This window comes from Narcine bancroftii, chromosome 5 (assembly GCF_036971445.1).
Source record: "Narcine bancroftii isolate sNarBan1 chromosome 5, sNarBan1.hap1, whole genome shotgun sequence".
Lineage (NCBI taxonomy): Eukaryota > Metazoa > Chordata > Chondrichthyes > Torpediniformes > Narcinidae > Narcine > Narcine bancroftii.
Genome location: NC_091473.1, coordinates 22,056,261 through 22,080,408, shown reverse-complemented (window position 1 = coordinate 22,080,408; position 24,148 = coordinate 22,056,261). Strand labels below are relative to the sequence as shown.

Here is a 24,148-nt window from a genome sequence, read left to right as displayed (position 1 = left end):
TTACTGTCGTGTTATGTGCATGGAGACTGTGCTCATGCAGTTCTTCAAAAATCCAAATGTTTCACTCAATTTGTTGTTTTGCAACTATCACTCCCAAAACCCTAAGAAATCCATAATTTGACCTTGATGTTAATGAACAATTTTGCTTTTTCTCTGATTTGACCACATCTGGAATATTGTGTTCAGTCTGATCACCATATCATTGTGGAGAGGGTGCAGAGCATGATGCCTGGATTGGAGAATGTATCTTATGAGACAAGGTTAACAGAGCTAACCTTTTCTCTTTGTAGTGAAGAAGGATGAGAAGTGACTGAACAGTGGTCAACATGATTATGAAAGGATAGTGTTACGAGCCCAAAGTACCCCACAACCCAGCAGCGATAGATATTCACCACGACAAATGGTTACTTAAACAAAAGTTGTTTGTAATTATCTTTAAACATGAAAACAGAATCAAACTTTAACTTAACACTATTAACTTAACTAACCCAACTTAACTCCCTTCTAATTCTAACCACACGTGTATGTAATGTGTGTGTAAATTTAAGAAAAGTTCTTTGGTTCATAGTTCAATCTCACTTCTCATTCTTCCAAGTTCTCTAGTTCCAGGCAATTCTTATTCTGTGCACAGAATTTAACATATGTTAGCTTTGGTGCTCGAAAGGTAAATATTTACCACTCAGGAAGGTTCTTGTAGGTTTGCAGAGAGAGATTTGTTGTTCCAGGATTTCCACAACTGAGGTACCACCATTAGTCACCTCAATGTCTTGCTGATGAAACTTGCCCCATCAGGGTTCTCCAGATGATAACCTCTTTTTTTCAGGCTACCACAGAGTTTCTTTCTGTTCCACTTATTCCAAGAGAAACATCAGACAGATAGCACTTCCGCCACTCTGGAGCTTCTGTTTCAGTTCCAACAAGCTTCTCCTGGCTTGTTTCAGCTGTGTCTCTCTCTATCTCAGATTCAAACTGCCAGCAGCATGTCCTTCTCTCTCACTTGCAAAACCCCTTCACCTTCTCCAGGAAACAATAGGAGATATTCTTCTGCTCCCATCTGTTGATTTAGGTAAACAATAACCTCTCAATGACCTCTGAGTGAGCACTATGCAGAGAGGTCAAAAGCCTTGCAAAAAGGACCAAAGCAGACAACCTGGCTCTGGTTGTTCTTCCAAGAGAATAGTCTATTCATTTCATGACATCATTTCAATTAGCACCTACTTGTGAAATATGCATAGCATTCTCCATAATTTCTGTAAAGTCACTGAATATAAATTCTTCAGTATTTCAAATAAGATCTGTTTTAAAGTGTGTGTATGTGTGTGTGTGTGTGTGTGTGTATGTATGTAACCTATGCTAATTTTACCAATTTATCTCCCAAAAAGATTCCCAAATATTCCATCCCAATAGCAAGTACCTTTTTCCCTGGGTGAGGGGAGAAAAGTTTAGGAGAAACATCAGAGATAAGATTTTTAGCCAGAGAGTAGTGGGCACTTGGAATTGCCAGGAGTGATGGTAGAGGCTGATACGATAGGGATATTTAAAAGATTCTTGGACAGGTACATGGATACCACAAAAATAGAGAGTTATGGGTGTAAGTTTGAGAAGGTTTAGTTTGGTGAGTAGATTTCTATCAGTTGGTGCAACATTGTGAGTTGAAGGGCCTGTACTTTGCTGTAATGTTCTATGTTCACTGTAGACATTGTGGGCCAAAGGACCTGTTCCTGCGCTGTACTGTTGTAAGGTCTTAAAAAAGAGCTGGTAGGCAAAAAAGGCCAATTTTTAAAATCTAAACATTGTCTCTGTATGTAGGTGGCTGGTAGAATTTGGGCAATTGATGGAAATGTGGGAGAATGAAATAGGATTAGTTCCAGCTGGGTGTACATGGATGTTTCATGGTTTGTGCAGACTCGGTGGTCTGAACGACCTGTTTTCCTGCTATATAATTTTATGACTTTATAACAAAATATCATGGATGCTAGAAATTGAAAGAAAATCTCTGCTGGTCAAATGGCATCAAATGTTGTTTCATTTGTCTGTCTTATAAATGACTGAACGAAAGCATGGATTATATGCAAGATTGCAGCATTGAGTGCAGATCGTGCCCTGATAGGAATTGCAGGTGACATAATCACATCAATAAATATTGTGCTATGATACATAAGATGACTATGAGCATCAATGGCACTAAATTTCAGAGAATATTTGTTGCAGAACCAAAGTCTATTCACCAAATTATAAATGGCTGTCATACAATGCATAGTTTAAACAGAGGTATAACTTGTCTTATTCTGAATCCATTCACACTATTCCTTTCTTTCTTTCCCCATACAGAAAAAAGAATGGCTCTGCCTGAACTGTCAGACTCTGCGGCTAATGTCTGGAAATTTAGGAGATGCATCTCTTCCTGTTCCATCATCTACATCAAAACAGCAACCAGCATTGTCACCACACCATAAAGGGCAAATGGGTGCCAGTATGCAACAAAAGAAAGGGAGCAGTCAATTCCAGCAAGCTGGGTCTGTGCAACAACAATCAGTTCCTTCAGCACCAGGTCAGCAATTCTCTCCACAGAAGGGACCACCATCTCTAAAATTTGCAGGACAATCGACACCAACAAAACAAGATCCATTGGTTGTGGATAAACTGCAAACTCACCAAATGCATCCTGGACTCTCTGAGCCTAAGCAGTTTTCTCAGAGTGCAGACCCAAACAGGTCACAGTCACTTAAAGAGAAGCCAAAACCTGTAGTACATAGCACTACTGAGTCTGCACCAACAAAAGTGATCAATACAGACATAAGAGTGGACTCTTCAAAGGAAATCTCCCAGGCAGCTGATCTCCAAAAAGCAAAAATGCAGGAGGTAAATTGTTTGCTATGATAAATTCTAATAATCCTTAAATTGAATTCTATTGTGATTAATGGTTATTTATCAAGAAAGGATTGTGTAGGTTTTTAATGTCAAAGAAAAATAGATCTTGAATTTAAACTGAAAACAGCTGTCATGCATTGGATTGGATTGTTTATTGTCATGTGCACGACTTGGTTTTGCGTGCTAGACAGGCAATAAAAATATCATGTGACAATGCAACAAAAGTACAAGGTATGGTTCCAAAGAAAACATGTACATTTAAACATAGGAAGGCCTCATCTTGGGAGGTCCATTCAAGAGTCTGATAACAACAGGAAAGAAACTGTCCTTGAATCAAGTACATGTTTCCAAACTCATGCATCCTCTGCCTGAAGAAGAGGAGCAAAAGAGAGTGTGACCAGGGTAGGAAGCTTTCTTTAGTATGTTGGTTTTCTGAGGCAGCAGGAGGTGAAGATAGAGTTGATGGGAGTTTGCTTTGCACGATTGCTTGAGCAGTGTTCACAACTCTTTGCTGCTTCTTGTAATTTTGGGCAGAGCAGTTCCCATATCAAGCTGTGATGTATCCAGACAGGATACTTTCTATGGTGCACCTATAAAATTAGTAAGTGACACTGGAAATATGCCAAATTTCCTCAGGTTTCAGTGGAAGTATATACGTTGATGCACTTTTTTTGGCGCTAGCATCACCATGGTTGGATCAGGGCAGGTGATTTACAGGTTAAAACCTAAAGCTCACCACCATCTTCACTTCTGCACTATCCCACTTCCTGAAGTCGATGACCAGTTCCTTCATTTCACCAGCACTGAGGGATACTTCATACTATTTGATTATCCATCTCCTTCCTGTACTCCATCTCATCATTTTTTGAGATTCATCTGACAACGATGGTGCCACCTGCAAACTTGAAGGTGATTGGCAGGAGGCTGTTGAGAGATCAGGTAGCTTGGAATGATTTGCTGAATGTTGAGAGATCAGGAATGATTTGCTGAATGTTGAGAGATCAGGAATGATTTGCTGAATATCCTGTAAAATTTAACTCAGATTCTTGCCTTTTGGTGAGGATAAGTCCAAAAATTCTATAGAAAAGCTGTTGCTCAGGAAGTGTGAAAGAACTTGGCTGTTGAGGGCATTGATGAAGATGGTAGAAACTGGAGTGTTCCCAGTTTTATTACGGAAGTATTGGAGTGAGTGTGTGTCATTGAATTTCAAATGATATACATTAATAGAGTCGTCTTGACTTGAAAATAGCTCGAGACATCATTGTTCTTTTTCCTTGAGTTGATTTGTATGAAATTACAAGGCATGACATAGAGTCACAAAGCACAGGCCTTTCAGTTCACCACATCGCTCCTGATTGTTTTTTCCATTTACACTATTCCAATTACCCTGCCTTGGGCCCACATTACTCTTTACCTTTCCCATTCTATTGCCTATTCAAAAGCTTTTTAAATATAATTGTATCTACCTCCACTACATCCTCTGCCAGCTTGTTCCAGATATTCACAAGTCGCAGTGCGACAAATTTACCTCTCAGATATCTGTTATGTTGCAACATAATATTCCAACTTTTATATTCTATGCTCCAACCTGTGAAGTCAAGCATGTCATATGACTTCTTTTATTAAAAATATTAATTGATTCAACATTTTATTGGTGTTGAATTTGTCAATGACACTGCAAATCCAATGATATAAACAATTGGATTCCAGTTGTGGAACAAATTATAAGATCAGCACTCTAAAAATACTTCCTGGAAAACAACAGCGATAATGTTAAGTAATTTAAAAAAAGTGCTCATCTGGAATTCCACAATGATTTCCATTTTCTTTTTGTTCTAATTATGCTGTTGTCGCCTGTGCTCACTCTTCATGTGGACCACTTTGTTTTTGTGAATCACAAAACTCTGTAGATGCTGTGATTGTAGTAAAAACACATCAAAATGCTGGAGGAACTCAGCTGGTCTTTTCAGCATCAAAAGGAGACAAAGATATATTGCTGATGTTTTGGGCCTGACCCCCTTCTTCAAGCAATAAGCCTTAAAATTCTGTATTAGTGTCCTATTGCAATACCTACTGTGATTCTATTCCAAATCATATTTATTGAACGGTTGCCTCAGCATCTATTCCTTCTCATTTGCTATTCATTCAAGTTTATTGTCATATTACAATGGTACAGTGAGAAGGGTTCATTTTGGGAGAAGTCCGGCAAGTCATCTCTCATGTGCATACAGCTGTGCAAAGTAGAAGAGCACGTGCAGTGTTACAAGATCCATTGGTTGCAGATAAACTGGAAACTCACCAAACACATCCTGGACACTCTGACCCTAAGCAGTTTTCTGAGAGTGCAGACCCAAACAGGTCACAGTCAGTTAAAGAGAAGCCAAAACCTGTAGTACAGCTGTGACCAATCATCACACAGCAAGGGCAACATGGGAATCAGAATTTATTGTCATCTACACGTCATGAAATTCATTATTTTTAAGCAACATTACAGGCACAAAATACTTTTAAATTACAATGTAACAAAAATAAATAAATTAGTGCGAAAGAAGACAAAATGAGGTAGTGTCTGTGGTTCATTGCCTATTCATAGATCTGATGGCAAAATGGGTGCTTGTCTTCAACCTCCTGTACCTCCTTCCTGATTGGAGCAGTGAGAAGAAGGCATTCCCTCGGTGGTGAAGGTCCTTGAGGATAGAGGCTGCTTCCTTGAAATACTACCTTAATGGAGTGAAGACTGATGCCTATGAAGGCACTGGCTCAGTTCACAACTCTCTGTACTGTATTCCTGACCTGTGCATTGGCACCTCCATACCAGACAGGATGCAACCAATGCTTTCCACAGTACACCCTGTAAAAATTTGCAAGAGACTTTGGCGACATACCAAATCTCCTCAAACTCCTCATGAAGTATAGCTGTTGATGAGCCTTCTTAGTGATTGTATCCACATAAAGGCCTCTGAATAGATCTTCAGAGAGGTTGACGCCAGGAATTGAAGTTCTTTAGCCTTTCCATTGCTGAGCCCTCGATGAGCTATGATTTGTGTTTTCCTGATTTCCCTCTCCTGAAGTCCACATTCATTTCCTTAGTTTTGCTAACATTGAATTCAAGGTTGTTGTTGTGACACCACTTAATCTGCTGATCTATCTCACTCCTGCGCACGTCCTCATTGCTGTCTGTGATTCTGCCAATGACCGTGGTGTCACCGGCAAATTCAAATTGTGCTTTGCCATATATTAATGGGGGTAGAGTGGTGAGAAATGTAGGCTAAGCATAAAAGGAAAAAAAATTAAAAAGGAAAATAAAGCAGTGGGCTAAGCATACATCTTTGAGATGTGCCTGTGTTCATTCACAGTGAGGAGGAAACGTTATCTCTGAATCATATTGACTGTGATCTTCTGATCAGAAAGTTAAGGATCCAGTTGCAGAGGGGGCTCAGATGCATGTGTTGCTGTTTTCTAAGTGATCCAGGGCTGAGTGGAGAGCAAGTGAGATTCCATCAGAGACAGATATCACAGGGTCATCAGCTTCCGCAGGGATTCTCATTGGTACTCCTTTTCTAAGTGAGCATAAAAGGTGTTCAGTTCATCGGGCAATGAAGTATCACAGCCATTTATGATGTTAGGCTTTGCTTTGTAATGGCCTGAAATCCCTTCCACAGCTTGTGATTATCTGACTCTATTTTTAACTTCCCTTGGAATTGCTTCTTTCTGCTGAAATAGCCTTCCATAGGTTGAATCTGGACTCTCTGTAGAGATCTTGATCACCAGTCTTAAACACCATTAACCTCGCCATCAGCAATTCGCTATTGTGAAGTTCATTTTGGAATCAGAAAGTTGTGGAAAAAACTATCTTTAAACCTGTCGATGTGTGATTTCACACTCATCGTGGGAGGAGAAAGAATGTGTAGTCAGGATGGGAAGGGTCCTTCAAAATGTTGGCTGCATTCCCAAGGCATTGGGAATTAAGGTCTCGAAGCTTGGTGATAAATTTTCTGGGGACTATGATGTTTAAGATGGAACTGTAGCCAACGTACTGTCCAACAGTAGAATAATATTGGTGTCCAGGCAATCTAAATGGAGTGGAAGTCTAGGGAGATGGTGACTGCCTTGGGACTGTATGGACCACTGACAAATTGAAGTGGGTCAAGCTTGGCTTGGAAGCAAAATTGACGTGAGCCATAACCAGAACACTTTATTTTCTGCATGCCATGTCAATCATCATTTAGGTCTGTTATTTAATTTTTCTTCAGTACTGGTATGATGGTAACCTTGAAACAGGTGGGAACTACTGCCTATTGCAGAAAGAGATTAAAAATATCTGTGAATGTGTCTGCCAGTTTATCTGCAGAGTCTTGAGACACTTCAAAGGAATCTGTCTGGGTCAGTTGGTTTCCATTGATTCACCCTTCAGAAGGTTACTCTGATGTCAGCTACAGTGACTGTGGGTGCAATAGTGGATGACGTAGTTGGGATGCATGACCCTGCCTCACTAATTCCCTGTTTGAAGCAAGCATAGTGCCATTAAACTTGTCGGGGAATGTTGTACTGTTGCATACTACACTTGACAGCTTTTCCTTGTACTCCATGATAATATGCATGCCTTGCCACAGTTGTTGGGTGTCCTTGGTGTTCTCGTGGGACTCAAGTCTAGTGTGGTACAGTTTTTTTATAGAGAAAAAGTGATCTGTAAAGACAAATTTCTTCTGCCTTTAAGACGCTCCACTTACCTGCATAAAAGGTCCAAGGTGGAGTGGCAGGTCCAGCGTGATCCAGGTTCCCTCTGCCAAGGGTGGTAGTGTCAGAGGTGGAGCGAAGTTGCTCAACCTCTTGCGTAAAAGGATTGCCGGTGAAAGTGGCTCCAAACGGAAAGGCAAGATTATTGATGTCATGCTGACAGCCCCGCTGCCCTGTCACAGAATGGCCGGTGGAGCTGTCATACTGCGCTCGCTCACGCTGCCTCGTTCCCTCGCACCGCCTGCTCCCTCACACTACTCCCCCACCCCACTCTTTCACGCTGCCCGCTTCTTCATGCCAAATGCTCCATCACGCTGCCCTGCTCCTGATGAGACTGTCAGGTGGTGGGGCAACAGGATTAATGTGGGGCTGATAGGGAGGGAGATAGGAAGGGGAATGGAGGAGGAAGGGGGCAGGGTAGTGGGGTTGTCAGGCAACAAGGTGGGGTGCTGTCAGCCAGCGGGGCGGCGGGGCTATTACAGGGTGGGCACTGCTGTGCTACACATCCTATAAAAGGACTGCACGATCTGCCTTTTCAGTCCTCAGCATAAACGGTAAATTTGTCTTTTTTTTAAATGTTAGCAGGTGATAATGCAGCTGCTGTGCATAAAGACCCTTGAAGAGTCTTTTAAATGTCCCTATTGTACCAGCCTCTACCACCCCCCTGACACTGCATCCCAGGCACCCACTACTTTCTGTGTAAAAAGCATACCCCTAACGTTTCCCCTTAGCTTTGGTCCCCTCACGCTGTACAGATCCCCTCTGGTATTTGCTACTCTTGCCCAGGAGAAAAGGTACTTGCTGCCCACCCTACCTTTGCCTTTCAAACTCTTGCAGACCTCTATTAAGTCTCCTCTCATCCTTCATTATGTTTTCAAGAGCAAAGACTTTGATAGATTGTGAATGGGAGAAACTGTGGCAGATAGATTCCAGGTCAGTTAAATCAGGAGATACTTGAATTTCTGGTGTTAGAGCCTTTGACAACTGTCTTACAACTAGAAAGAGGCCAATTAAGAAATGTTGAGAACTAGTTCTTCTGACTAAGAAGAGTAGAAGCGTGAACTCTTCTCCCACAAAAAAAAACGATATGTGCTAACTCAATTAATATTAAATCTGAGTTGAGTTGTTTTTATGCTCACTAAGGAACATAGGCCTGTGATAATGTATGGGGGTCCAATGTTTACTGTATTTTCCTTAGTTATTAATTTATGCACATGCTTAATGGTCTATATTTGATCCCATGCTCTGGTGATATGGTTGATGCACCTTTTGCTGCAACCGTTCATAATAATTCGAGAAAAGCTTGCAGTTGGCTTGGCATTTGACTTTCTGTCACTATGATCTTTATCTCATTTTCACTTTTATATTATTCCTTTTTCAATGTTCCTCACTCCTTGTGAACCTTCTATGTTGTCTTCAGTTCTTGTGCAGATTCATTCTCCTTCAGTGCCCATTTCTCGTGGCATTGCGTTCCATTGACCCTACAGATTATGAGTGATGTCAAAGCTTTGTCAGAGTTTAAACAAGAGCTGAATATGAGATAAACATTAGAAATGAGAGAGATTATGAGAAAAGAAAGATTAGGACAGTGCACAATAATAGAAAGGAGAGAAAGTACGTGGGGGTGGGGAGAGGGGGAAGGGACAGATTACGGAGCAGTCGGTGAGGGAGTTGTGCAGAAATACAGCAAGGAAAGATTCAGCCAACCATGTCTGTGCCAATTACCAAGCCCTCCTTTTTACACTAATCTTTTCCTCTCATTCTCAATTTTTATGCTCATTTGTTCTTGACAATTAATCCCTTCCCCCCACCCCCACCCCCCAACTACCATCCAAGATTTCAACACCTCTTCCACACAATAGAAGAAATTTACAGTGGCCATTTAACCTAGCAGCTCTCACATTTGTGGGACATGAGAGAAAACTGGAACACCCACAGGAAACCAACAGAGTCAAAAGTAGGAAGAACAAAGTACAAAAAGCACCAGAGATTAGGATTTGACCCAGGTCACAGGAGCTGTGAGATCAGAGAAAAGGTAAAGTTGGCCACAGAAAGCCAGACAGAGTTCAGAGAACAGAATGATAAGAGGTTAAAATGGAAGCAGAGCTGCTTTATGAAAGATTTATTAGTATGTCTGTATATGATATGTGTAAGAGACCAAGCTGACTGCTGCACTGCAGTGTTGAAATTTGTCCAGCGCAGCAACATGAACTGATGTTAGTGCTGTCGCCACCAAAAGTCATTTACAAGGATTGTTGAGTCTTTGAAGGATGGCATTAACAATGTGCACTTTGAATTCCTGTCCAATCTATATTCTAAACAAATGGTTTGCTATTTATTGTGTTCATTTCCTAATTAACGTAATCAGAAATCTAGATATATTTTGTCAGTAAACTCAAGTGTTCAATTGTATTTCTATATCTGATGGTGTGCTTTCTGTTGTTTATATTAATGATTTATTTTTATTCAGCTGAACTAGTTTGCTGTTTATTTAACTGGATGCAATATTTATTATGACACCTTGCCATCTGATTTCCTTTGTACTTTGTGTTTGCAAACAATAGGATTAGAAATTGTCTGATACTGTGAAGCTTTGATCTGCTTGCATGGCTGAACTCATATAATTATTCATAGTTTTACTACTTGTTAATATTACATTTCTGTTCGCTTTCAGGAGTTGAGCAAAAGCTATCCCCAGGAGCTGTCTCGCAGCCCACAGAGTTTAAGTGATACAGGCTACTCATCTGATGGCATATCAAGCTCACAAAGTGAGATCACAACTTTGCTGCACCAAGAAGGACAAAAACTTAATGAATCTGGCCTTGCACATAGTCCAATGAGTCCTTCAGAATTTACCAAGTTGGAGAACACTGTACGGCCGTTGCTGGAATCCCAAAATGTTCAAGATCGATCTAAAGGAGAAAGGACTATTTATGATTCAAGTGAAAAACAAATACACCATGATCGGCTGCAGTCATTTCCAGTTACACCAGAGTCATACAGTTCAGATGAAGAACTTGAAGATATACAAGAGGAGGATGAAGATACTTTGGAATGGGAAAACCAAAGGGAACGAAGAGAAAGTCTAGAATCCCTTGATGAGTTTGGCAGGAAACTGCGGCATGGCCATACTGAGGAGGGCAGTGAAGGAGCACCTCCTCAAGCTGATCCTACTAATGCAGGTGCAGAGTTAACAGATGAAGAGTTTATGCGAAGGCAGCTTTTGGAAATGAGTGCAGAAGAGGACAACATACCTGATGAAGACTTGGGCAGTCGTACTGGACATGCTAGTGCGAAGAAGAGTCAGAAACTTCAATCAGAATCCCACAAACAAAGTATTTCAAAGCGACATCAGAATCTTAATATAAGCAGCAGTTATGAAGGTACTACAATGGAAAATTATGGACAGGAAGAAAACCAAGCATGGCCTGAACAGAAGGAACATGATGATATTTATGCAGAATCTATAAATCATGTAGATGACTCGGTAGGGGAACCAGCTGGGTTACGGCGTTTTAAGACAATTGATTTGAACACCACAAATACTTACATGAATAGAGGTATCGAAGTTTGCAGTGATGCAGATCTTAATATTGACAGAGAACCCGAACTTGAGATGGAAAGTTTAACGGGGTCACCAGATGAAAAATCTAAGGGTGAATACTCATCTACTTTGCCAGCCTCAACACCTACTTTATCATCAGGCACTTCACCGACTTCTGTCTCTTCACTCGAGGAAGATAGTGACAGTAGCCCAAGTCGAAGACACAGACTTGAGGAAGTGAAACAGCAGAGAAAGGCAAGACATCGTTCACACGGTCCTCTATTGCCAACCATCGAGGACTCTTCTGAGGAAGAGGAGTTACGGGAAGAGGAAGAGCTTCTTCGAGAACAGGAGAAAATGCGTGAAGTTGAACAGCACCGCATTCGAAGCACAGCAAGAAAAGCGAAAAGGGACAAAGAAGAATTGAGGGCACAGAGAAGGCGGGAAAGATCCAAAACTCCACCAAGTAACCTTTCTCCCATTGAGGATGCTTCTCCCACAGAGGAGTTGCGTCAAGCTGCAGAGATGGAAGAACTTCACCGTTCATCTTGTTCTGAATATTCACCAACAATGGATTCAGAAGCTGAAGGTTTTGAAATAACAACCTGCAGATTGTACAAGTCAGGTAGTGAGTACAACCTCCCCTCATTTATGTCCTTGTATTCTCCAACAGAAAAGTCATCTCACTCTTCAGCAAATCAGAAACCACTGAAGAGTGCAGAAGAAGCTTATGAGGAAATGATGAGAAAGGCTGAAATATTGAAGTCACAGCAACCATCACAGGACATGCCTTATAGGAGTGCTTATCAGTCAGATGATTACATGGAAAGCAACTACAAATACCAATCTTCGGATGACTACAATTACTCCAACAATGAGGTGACATTATCACAATCAACGTTACACAATGAGCTGCAAAAATCAGATGTACGCGAGGACACATCAAAGATTGCTGCACACCCTCCCAAATTGTCCCACTCACCATCACTTGACCTCCGCCTGCAGCAGCAAAATGCCCAGTTACAAAATCTCGAGCGATCTTTCCAGGAAAAAAAGCTTCTTAATGCACAAAGTGCTTATATTGAACTTGCAAGGCAAACTGACGCACTTCTTACACCGGGAACAAGTCCCACCCAGTCATCTGCACCAATTTCTTTTATTTCATCCACCAGTGGTAGAGGTATTCCTGATGTTCGGGTAACCCGATATTTCACCAGAGACCTGCAGGAACAAAGCCACGCGGCAAAACCTATGGGACCAAATGCGAACAGTTCACAAATCGCGACGGCTTCGTACACGACGTACAACAAAAGATCAGCTGTGACTGTGGCCACTGCATTTGTGGGTCTGTCCTCCACTTGTACAGGATCTATAGATCGAACTGCAGGTTCCACTCAAGTAAGACCATCAGATCCTGGAATGTCAGCTCCTTACAGCAGTCAAAATAATAATACTTCTGGTAGTAAGAAATTCAGTGAATCATATGGGTTACCAAACACTGATGGAACATGCACACAAACTGCTGAGAACTTTTTCAAAGGTTCCAAGTCTGAAGGACCTATTTCCCCATCTTCTATACAGAGATCAATCTCTAGAACCAATATGCCAACAAGCCTTATGACAGGTAATCAATCCACTGTGGAATTTTCAACGCAGACATCAAATAATCGAGTTTTATCACCCTCCAGTCTGAATATGGCCTCATCACCATCCACAGTGATGGCACAAGGTACTCAGACTTCAGTGAGATCATCCCGCCTCACCAGGCAAATATCCTCTCCCGACTCCACCTTCATGGTCATTACTCTGGCATCAAATATTTCATCCTCAGCCCCACCATTAACTGCTAATTCAGCCACTTCACCCAGCACCTCACCAACACGGTTGAATAGGCAACAAACCCTGCAGGACTGGCCACAGCCAATGATTGCTTCATCACATCAGCAGATGCAAATGCAATCCATGTATGGCAAGACTTCTTCACAAAGCGATAGAATATCTGTGATTCAACCAACACAGAGAGGGCAATTAACATCATTAGTTATCACAACTTCTGGTATAGTTGGTCCAGGTTTGGAAAATACTTCTTTAAATGAACTTTCAAGGACATGTAGCTCTGTTGTAGATCTTCGAACAGCTACCAAGTCACCGCCTGTCATAATAACAGATCATGGAATGGATTTAACATCTTTGGCTACAGAAAGTAGGAAATACTCACTTGAATCAGATCAGCTTCCTTGTCGTCAGTCCACTGCTGTGCAGCCACTAATTATGAATCTTAACATGCAGGAACACCCACATATAAACACAACTGTGACAGCAAGTATGGGTATAACAATAACATCATCAATGATAATTTCCCAGACAAAAGCGCCGAAGATATATGGTGATCCATTCCTGAACCGTATGGATCTCGGTCATGGTACAGCAAAAGCAATTTGTCTCATGCAAACAAAACAACAAGAATCTATAGTTCAACCCCCTACGATTACAAAGAGTGGAAACAACATTAATATGGCAGCAGTCATAGCAAGATCAGATGTAGATAGCCAAATGCAACCACATTTTGCTCGATTCAACTTAGCTAACCAAACTACTCCAGTGCGTAAAGTTGACATTTTAGTAAATCAAAGCAACTTCAATAATGCCATAAATATTTGTGCCATTCCTAAGACAGTACCTCTCGACAGTGGTTATATTGTCTCACAGGTAGATAAAGAAGCAGCTCTAGAAATAAAGCCATCTGCTCCCCCAACAAACTTGCCCACAGTGAAATTACATGACACAATGGTGCAACTGGACAACACAGCAGCCGGTACAATCACAAAGTTAATAAAAGAAGATGCCCCATCGAATGCAATAGATTTGACAGGACCTAAACCGGAAAGGGCTGTTTGTTGTGATGTTGTGTATAAATTTCCTTTCACTGACAGCTGCACAGGCTCATTAAATCAAGGTTCCCAAGTTCCAGATCTGGCAACATATGAACCACAAGTAAATAGTAGGAAAACTGGTCACCATTACTATGACAGCCGAACTCAAGGACCTGTGGATAATTATCACTATAAAGAATCTTTGGCTACTTACAAAAATGGTCTCAATTTGTATGATGAGCACAAAACATTCCCTCTGGTATTTTCTGGACGGTTGCATTCATCTATGTCAGATTCCAATCTGTTGGAGTCCAGCATTAATTACAATTTATTGAAGAATGAACCATTTTACCATCCACCTGGAGGTGATACAGCTGTAGATCTGAGTACAATGAAACATTCTTACAGCTTATCTTTCAATCAGGGAAGGGACTGGGGACTTGGCCTGCAGTATGGCTCCTTCACTGATCTTAGACAGCAATCCGATATCCTTAGCCAACCCACACCAATAAGAAGATATAGTTCAATGTCTAATATTAATTCAGATTATGGGTACTCGATGCGAGATGATCTGTCCAGTTTTCAGGAGGCCAGTTTGGCCCACTACAGTGCGACCACAGCTCGGGAAATCAGTAGGATGTGTGCAGCTCTAAATTCCATGGATCATTATGGAAACCGGTTCGCAAATAGTTCAGATTCTATGCAATATGGGACATCTGCTCCAAATGCACAATGTGATGGACTTTCAAGAAGCACTCTAATGTCAAGCCAACAAGGAATGTCTCCAGTAAAACAAAACATGATGTATAATCCAACTTTTTCTGACTCTCGACGGCGCATTGCAACTCGTGGCTTTGGCAATATGCCACATGCTGTTCGCATGAGATCTATAAGGCAAATGTATCCTCCATCTGCCCCAGTGAGAGCACCAGATGGCATGATTTACTCTACAATCAACACTCCTATAGCCTCCACTCTCCCTATTACAACACAGCCAGCCTCCATCTTGCGTCCAATGTTGAGAGGTGTTTACAGACCCTATTTGCCTGGTAGCGTCACAGCTGTGCCTTTGGCCAGATTGACCAGACTTCCCCTAGTTGCACCAAGGATGCCTGCTACAACTTCTCCTATGTATCGATATCTGCCTCCGAATAGATTTACAGGAGTGTCTACAACCTTGGGAGGTGAAACACCAATCTATTTGGGAAAGCCTGGTGCCGAATCCATAGCTAATGTTAAAACCGCAGGTGTGAACTCCATTCCAAATGCACCAACTCAAACCATGCAGAGGCCTGAACAAAGTGAGGTGGCGCAACAAAATGTTTTGTCTTCCACAGCTCAGAAATTTAACCCCGAGGCCAGTCAGCAACCGAACATGGGGATTGTGCAGCAGCAATTGCAGCAACAACTTCAACAGCAGCAGCAAATGCAGCAACAACTCCAGCAACAATTGCAGCTTCAGCAGCAGCAACTGCAACAACAGCAGCAACTACAGCAGCCAACGATGCAACAACAGGTACCACCGCAGCATCAGCAGATGCCAATGCAGCAGCAGCAGGTACCACAGCAGCAGCAGCAGATGCCAATGCAGCAGCAGCAGGTACCACAGCAGCAGCAGCAGATGCCAATGCAGCAGCAGCAGGTACCACAGCAGCAGCAGCAGCAGATGCCAATGCAGCAGCAGCAGGTACCACAGCAGCAGCAGCAGATGCCAATGCAGCAGCAGCAGGTACCACAGCAGCAGCAGCAGATGCCAATGCAGCAGCAGCAGGTACCACAGCAGCAGCAGATGCCAATGCAGCAGGTGCCAATGCAGCAGCAACAGGTACCGCAGCAGCAACAACAGCCAGACCAGCAGGAAAATGTTGACCAGCAAGAACAGCTTGAACAACAGAAAGAGCAGCAACTACAAAAGCAACTGCAGCAATTGTTGCAGCAGCAACTGCAGGAACAGAAGCAGCAGGAGGCTCAGCAGAGTGAATCTGCAAGGGCTGGTCACACTCGAAGAAAGCAGGAGGAAAAAGAGGAAGAGCATCAGCGAAAGCACCAGCAGGACCACATTCTGCTTATTGAGCGGGAACGCGTGGAGCTGGAAAAGTTGAGGCATCAACGTCTGCAGGAAGAACTGGAGCGGCAGCGGTTGGAACTGCAGCGCCATCGGGAGAATGAGCAGATCATTGTGCAGCGTGAGCTTCAGGAACTGCAGACCATCAAGCAGCAGGTTTTACATCAGCAGCAAGAGGAGAGGCAGGCCCAGCTTGTTTTACAGCGGGAGCAGCTGGCTCAGCAGAGGCTGCAGCTAGAACAGATTCAACATCTGCAGCAACAACTGCACCAGCAATTGGAAGAACAGAAAGTCAGAAATACTGTGAGTTTCCCTGCAGTTTGTGATCCATCAGGTAGAATCCACCCGCACGGTCTATCAGAGATGGCTATTGAGATGCAAAAAACAATACCACAAAGTGGACAGTACTGGCCTGTAAACCAAGGCTATGTAGAAGGTGTCCCTGTTGCCACAACTGTCCAAGAAGCATATTTATCCCCACATCACAGAGCAATTATCGAACCACCCCATCAATCCACTTCTGAACTTTCTCTTCGAACTGATGAGCCCTTGGAAAATAGGGGCATTAGGAAACGAAATTCAATGCCCAGATTGAGGGATGCTTATGAGGGAAGTGATCCATTGTTACGAGATCAGTATGTGGTTAAGAAAATAGCAGACTGCAGTGTACAAACTGATGATGAGGACGGAGAAGAAAGCTACTACGTGTCACGTCGGAGGAGAACGAAGCGGAGTGTGGATTGTAGTGTGCAAACCGATGATGAGGACAATGGAGAAATGGAGCAGCCTACACGTAGGCGCCGTTCCAGATTCTCAAAGCATTCAGATTCAAGCACAGAAAGCAAACGGGAAACACTAAAGGGAACCTCCAGTATTGCCATACAAACAGTCAGTGATTGCTCCATACAAACAGATCCAAATGAGCTTGGACCAGTAACACCTGCCATCCACATCACACCTGATCCACGAGTGGAAATTATAAGATACATATCTGCTCCAGAGAGGACCCATAAAGGAGAGAGTCTTGGTTGCCAGACAGAACCAGAAGCACAACCACAGGGAATTGTTGGTCCTCACTTTGCAAGTTCTGGTCCTGTTAATCCTTACTCTACTAACATTCAAATTGTAACGCCTGGCCCACTGGATCAAACAGATGTCAGACAGCAGGGAATCATGATTGTCCCAAAGTTTGAGAAGAAGAAACCAGATCCCTTGGAAATCGGTTATCAATGCCACCTTCCACCAGAACCTTTGCCTCAAATGACTCGACAAGCTCCTAAATCTCCACAGGTGCTGTATTCTCCCGTGTCACCACTGTCCCCTCATCGCCATATAGATACATCTTTTGCTTCATGTGAGAAGCTAAATAAAGCCCACGTTACTCCGCAAAAACATTTTGCCACTGAGTCACCTAAGCGACAGCAAGGACTGCCTCGGCCAATCAAGGTGATGCAACGATCCATGTCTGACCCAAAGCCTGTCAGCCCGACTTCAGATGATGCTGGAAAGCTGAGATTTTTTGTTCCTCATCAACAAGGTCCACATGGCAGTCAGGTATGAAAGTCAAAGAATCCATGCTTTGGAAAGATAGGTTTCCAATATACAGTAACATTAGGTTTAAATATATTTTTTTGCATTTATTTTTATCAATTTCCCTTTTATGTTCTGGAATATAGCAATATTTCCTATAGAAATTAATTCATATCAATTGATCTATATGAACAGATCTTGTTTTCACATGAGGTAAAGATTGTGACAGCTTTTTCAAATTTTTTGGTTAAAAAATAATTAGACAGCAGACCAAAGGTACAAAAGATAAGGGTGAATAGAAACTGGATGGCCAGAGTTTAGTGGGCCATGTCGAGAGGACATCCTAATGTTGGATGTGACTTGTTATATCCTGCAGTGGTTGAACTATCAAAAGGCAGTGTTTTATTTTAAAGTACAACTTACTTTAATTATTTCTGATTTATAAATACAAGAATTGTCAATAGTTGTGGAGACATTCATATGTAAATAATTGCTTTCAACATTTCTGTTGGGACGATTTCCACTGTTGGAAAGAATCTCCCAATAGCCATACTACTTTCCATTTCTGAGATTGATGCAATTCCCAATTCATTCTCAGCCTTGTGTTTTGAAATGGTTGTAGCTTTTGTAACATTGCTTTAAATTTTCATTCTAGTTATTCTTAGGGGTAAGGAGTTTGGGAATTCTGTTTCAGCAACAACATTCGTTTTCCAAATTAGGATGATGTGTGTCGTGGAGGGGGCCAAAACACAAGGCTGTTTGAAAATGGTTAGTGTTCATACACACTGAAAATTATATGTTCATAACTTCAGATACCCTGTGATGTGATCATTTTGACAAGAAAATATGTTTGGCCTGGAAGTCAGCCTGAAGAAAACTGAGGTCCTCCATCAGCCAGCTCCCCACCATGACTACCAGCCCCCCCACATCTCCATCGGGCACACAAAACTCAAAACGGTCAACCAGTTTACCTATCTCGGCTGCACCATTTCATCAGATGCAAGGATCGACAATGAGATAGACAACAGACTCGCCAAGGCAAATAGCGCCTTTGGAAGACTACACAAAAGAGTCTGGAAAAACAACCAACTGAAAAACCTCACAAAGATAAGCGTATACAGAGCCGTTGTCATACCCACACTCCTGTTCGGCTCCGAATCATGGGTCCTCTACCGGCACCACCTACGGCTCCTAGAACGCTTCCACCAGCGTTGTCTCCGCTCCATCCTCAACATCCATTGGAGCGCTCACACCCCTAACGTCGAGGTACTCGAGATGGCAGAGGTCGACAGCATCGAGTCCACGCTGCTGAAGATCCAGCTGCGCTGGATGGGTCACGTCTCCAGAATGGAGGACCATCGCCTTCCCAAGATCGTATTATATGGCGAGCTCTCCACTGGCCACCGTGACAGAGGTGCACCAAAGAAAAGGTACAAGGACTGCCTAAAGAAATCTCTTGGTGCCTGCCACATTGACCACCGCCAGTGGGCTGATAACGCCTCAAACCGTGCATCTTGGCGCCTCACAGTTTGGCGGGCAGCAGCCTCCTTTGAAGAAGACCGCAGAGCCCACCTCACTGACAAAAGGCAAAGGAGGAAAAACCCAACACCCAACCCCAACCAACCAATTTTCCCTTGCAACCGCTGCAATCGTGTCTGCCTGTCCCGCATCGGACTGGTCAGCCACAAACGAGCCTGCAGCTGATGTGGACTTTTTTACCCCCTCCATAAATCTTCGTCCGCGAAGCCAAGCCAAAGAAGATGTGTTACGCCCAAAATATAATTTCAATGCACCTGCTGAGAATGAATTGGGAATTTGCTTCAATCTCAAAATTGGAAAGTAGTATGGTTATTGGGAGATTCTTTCCAACAGTGGAAATCGTCTCTCCAGTAATTTTGGCTGTATCAAACAGAAATACTGTGAAGCTTTGCCTCATTCTTTCTCTGATGATGGACACAGCGAGCATAAAAATCTCTTGTGGAATCAGCCAAAGCTACAGTACATCCCAATTCGACCACCATCTACCTCACTTTAAGAGACTAAAAAAAGACAAGAAACAGAAAATTGATTGGCATCAACTCCCAGTAAAAACTGATTTCAAGTTCAACTTTGATCTTCAGAATCATCCAAATTCTATGATATATCCAAAATCATTTGAATTCTGGTCCTCAAAAGCAAGGGTCAAGACATAGATTTTGGATTTTAAAAATCTGATGACCACTTTTACAGAATAATCAAGATTCTCACAAAAACAGGAAATGAAAGGAAAATAGTTGTACAGAACATTTCCAATTATCCGAAATGCTTGGGACCTGACCCATATCAGTTATACAGATTTTTCGAGAAATTTCTTTAAGCAGCCCAGTGGCATTAGCAGAACACGTATCAGCTGTCACTGATCCCCGACACCTCCCCACTGCCATTGCCCTCCCTTCCTTCCGGGAACCCGAGGTTCCCATTCCTGCCCGGGAGCCCAGGTCTCACCTCACCTGTAAGTGGTAAGAGATTGCATGTACAGTCCCAGGGATTGTCCTCCAACAGAATTTCAGGGACCCTACTGAAAGGGTATTTGATAGAAGGAATGGCTCGAAGGAATGGGGAAAGAGCGCAGCTCGAGGGGCTGGCGAGAGAGCACGACAAGTGGAGAGATAGAGCGTATTCAATTCAAATTCTGAGAATTCCACAATGTAATTTATCACAAAGTTGCAGTAACTCGTGGCAAAAAATGACAGTTTATTAATAAATAATCAGTGCTAACCTTTCCTTCAATGTGTAACCTGTGGACAAATGTCTCCTTTGTAAAACTGATTCCCTGTAGCCCCACTTGAGCATGGTGGGTACAGAAGAAAATTCAACTTTTTTCATCTGTCTTAACCAAAAAACATTTTGGATAGTTGAGATTTTCAGTAGAATGGATTTCAGATAATCAGAAATGAACTGTATTTTAAGAAGTACTGTAGAAATAGATAAGATTGAAAACCCACAGCCATGATGATTTACATTCCTGAGATTTAAAAAGGTGGCTATTATTGTGCCAATTTGCCCTTAAGAGAGTCACATGATTAATATCTGATGAAAGGTACACCTAACTTTATTGAAACCTGTATTTGCATAGGCAAAATCCAAACGTTCACCACTTTAGAATCAAAATTTATTGTCATGAACAAGTCATGAAATTCGGTGTTTTGCAGCAGTATCGTAGTGTAAACATTCATATTAGAACAACATTACTATAAAAACATTTAAATAATAGTGCACAAAAAGTAAGGCAGTGTCTTTGGTTCAATGCTAGCAGAATGAAGAGGGCATTCATTTGGGTGGTAGGTGTCTTTGAGGATAGAGGCTGCTCTTTATTAGACACGGCCTCATGTCGATGTTACTTGATGGAGTGAAGTCTGATGTCACAGGCTGAGTTAACAACCCTCTGGAGTTTATTCTTGTCCTGAGAGTTGGCGCCTCCATGCCAGGCAGTGATGCAATCAGCCAGAATGCTCTTCATGGAACATCTGTAGAAGTTTACGAGAGTCTTCGGTGAAGTACTGAATATCCTCAAATACCTCACAATGTATAGCCGCTGGCAAGCCTTCTTTGTGATTGCATCAACATGGGGGCTCCAGGACAGGTCCTCAGGGATGTTGACACTCAGGAATTTGAAGTTCTTGACCCTCTCCACTACTGAGCCCTCAAGGAATGGATTGTGTTCCCCTGACTTCCTCCTGAAGTCCACAATCATCTCCTTGGTTTTACTGACATTGGGTGCAAAGTTGTTGTCATTACATTGAGCTGATCTCTCTCCCTCCTGTACGCTTCCTCATTGCCGTTTATGATTCTGCTGACAATTGTGGTGTCATCGGCAAACTTGTAGATAGCATTGGAATTGTACCTGGCCACACAGTCATGGGTGTATAATGAGTAGAGCAATGGGCTAAGCACGCATCCTTGAGATGCGCCTGTGTTGATAATCAGTGAGGAGGAGGCATTATTTCCAATTCGTACTTACTGCACATTGTCCTGCACAATACACCATCTGTTAATGTACAAGTATTTCTGTAAACACCGTGGTTGAAGTAAAAACACACAATGCTGGAGAAGCTCAGCAGGTCAAACAGTGTCCTTTATGTAGCAAAGGCAAAGATACATAACCGACGTTTCAGGTTTGAGCCCTTCATCCAAGTATGAGAAAATGCATACTTTGGTTCGGATGCTTGCCGGCATTTTCTCATACTTGGATGAAGGGCTCAAACCTGAAATGTCGGTTATGTATCTTTGCCTTTGCCACATAAAGGACATTGTTTGACCTGCTGAGCTTCTACTGCATTTTGTGTTGTTACCGTCAATATACAAGGTTATCTGTCTAGGACTTGTCATACCCAGCATTGTCTGGAACCAAGCCTCAAGGTCTCTCCTTTCTCAGTGCTGGTCCTAGGTTCTAAGGTAAGGATTTAAATCTAGTTTCCAGTACCCAACTATCTCCTATCCCTTTAGTTCTTCACTAAGACAGGACGACATTAAAAGTTAAATCCAAGTCTAAACAATTGATTGTCATAGTATCCCCTTCCCTTTTTTCATTTCAATTGTTGAAGCTTCTTCAAAGAGCCATAAAATTGCACAGTTCAGAAAATGGCCCTCAGCCCACACTGCTCGTTCTGTCTCCTGACTCTGATCCTATTTACCTACATTGGATCCATGGTTTTCTCTGCTATGGCAGTTCAAGTACTTGTCAAGGTGCTCTTAAATGTCATGAGACTAGTGGCTCCGTCCATCTTCAGCCAGTGCAATACAGATTCTAACCACACTCTGTGGAAAAATTCCCCCTCAAATCCCCTCTTAAACTTTCTACATTAAATTTACCATTGGAACACACTTCCCATCGAGGGGAAAATTTCATAATTTAAATGGCACAACTTGCTCATATCTCAGCTAATTCAGATTTCAGATTTATTGGAACATTAAACGAGCACTTACCTGTGCGAAATTTGATGATTATTATTCTTCGCAATGTACGTTGGTTCGCCAACGTCAGAGTTTGTAGCTCAGTGGCTTATCCCCTTCAGGTGCTCTGACAGACCATAATCAGTTCAATGGGTCCCCTGTGTGCCTTTGTCAATCTGATGCATGTAGGATGGAAGCTGGGAAACTCAGCCCTTCTGAATTTAAAGGGCTAATGTAGAATCTATTAAAGGTTCTCTCATTACTCCATTTCGCTTGGCGGAGGATATCCCATATAGGAACCTCAGCCCTATTGGCTGCCAAGGTCGCTGCCACTCTAGTTAAATGGGACCCAAAATGGGATCCACTCCAGCCACTCTCGTGACCTCTCACAGCCATCTGACCAATGTCTGGGAGGGAGCCCACTGATGTAGTTTTTTAATAACATATAAAGAGGTATTTCTCATTTAGTCTAATATGTTTTGTACGTACAATGTATCTTTTGAAACAATTCTTTCATCTTCTCCATTTTCCTACAATGAAAATTTTGTCCCAATTCTCCCTTCCCTGTTATGTTTCAAAATATCTGTAACTTGAATGCTGACATAGTCCTCCTCCCAAAGGATATGGTTTATTTGAATGCAAGACAAAGTTTCTACCCTCTGGGCCGATCAAGGCCACCAGCATTATCATCTTATGGGACAGGCTAGGTAAGTCCAAATTTAAAGTTGGTGACAATAGCCTTAAATAGTCCAAAACAATCTTTACATCCCAAATATCCTTATATCGGCGTATCGGAGGATGCAAGTAAAATACTCCTTTCGTGAATCTTTTGATCAGGAGGTGGTTCATCATCTCATGCTTAGAGTCCTGGAGCATCAAGAAAGCAGTCAGTGCTCAGGAGTCACGTGATGGAGTAGTGGCCGGACGGTGAACTCCAGCCCTCTCCAGAAAAGTCGGGAAAAACAAGAGAAAATACAAAGGCACAGAAATACAAGTTAAAGAAAAGTGAGTATAAAGGTGGAAAGAAGATGGAGACAAAAGGAGAAAAATCAAAATCAACGGAAAGAAGAGAGGAAGAGAAGACAACGGAGGAAAAAGGTGAAGGCCTTACCTGTCCGAAGAGGCCCGCTGTGGAGAGAAGACCCCACTACCTCAGGTCGGTAGAAAGAGAACTACAACAATGGCTCACAGAGCCGAGTAAAAGTGCGCAACCGCGCATGCGCGACTCCTCGCGCATGCGCGATGCGCATGAAAAAAAACACACCGACGGGAGGGGGGACCAGCTGGGGAGTCGATCTCCACAGCCGGCAACGACAGCTGCAGAACACCTGCAGCAAGAAGAGACCACAGAAGACAATGGAAACAAGAAAGAAGAGGAGGAAAGGGCAGCAAAGAAACAACAGACGGTCAACCTAGAGGAAGAAGAAGAGGAAGAGGAAGAGTACAGGGAAATAGAAGAAGAAAAGAAAGGCAAGGTAAAGGAGGTACTTGCTCTTGTTAGAGGATACATGGAGTCATTTAAAGAATGGCAAACACAGGAATTCAATGATTTAAGAAGAAGAATAAACAACACAGAAAAGAAAATAAATAAAATGG

At 42.5% G+C, this 24,148-nt stretch overlaps 1 protein-coding gene across 2 annotated transcripts in view; it reads left to right on the top strand.

The window, feature by feature from the left end:
• Nucleotides 1-24,148, top strand: part of bsnb (bassoon (presynaptic cytomatrix protein) b) — a 451,700-nt gene that overhangs the window by 218,837 nt on the left and 208,715 nt on the right. For both annotated transcript variants that reach the window (XM_069936943.1, XM_069936942.1), the window contains 2 exons: nt 2,332-2,862; nt 10,283-17,644. In XM_069936943.1, the coding sequence (XP_069793044.1) occupies nt 2,332-2,862; nt 10,283-17,644 (7,893 nt within the window). The remainder of the gene's footprint in view (nt 1-2,331; nt 2,863-10,282; nt 17,645-24,148) is intronic.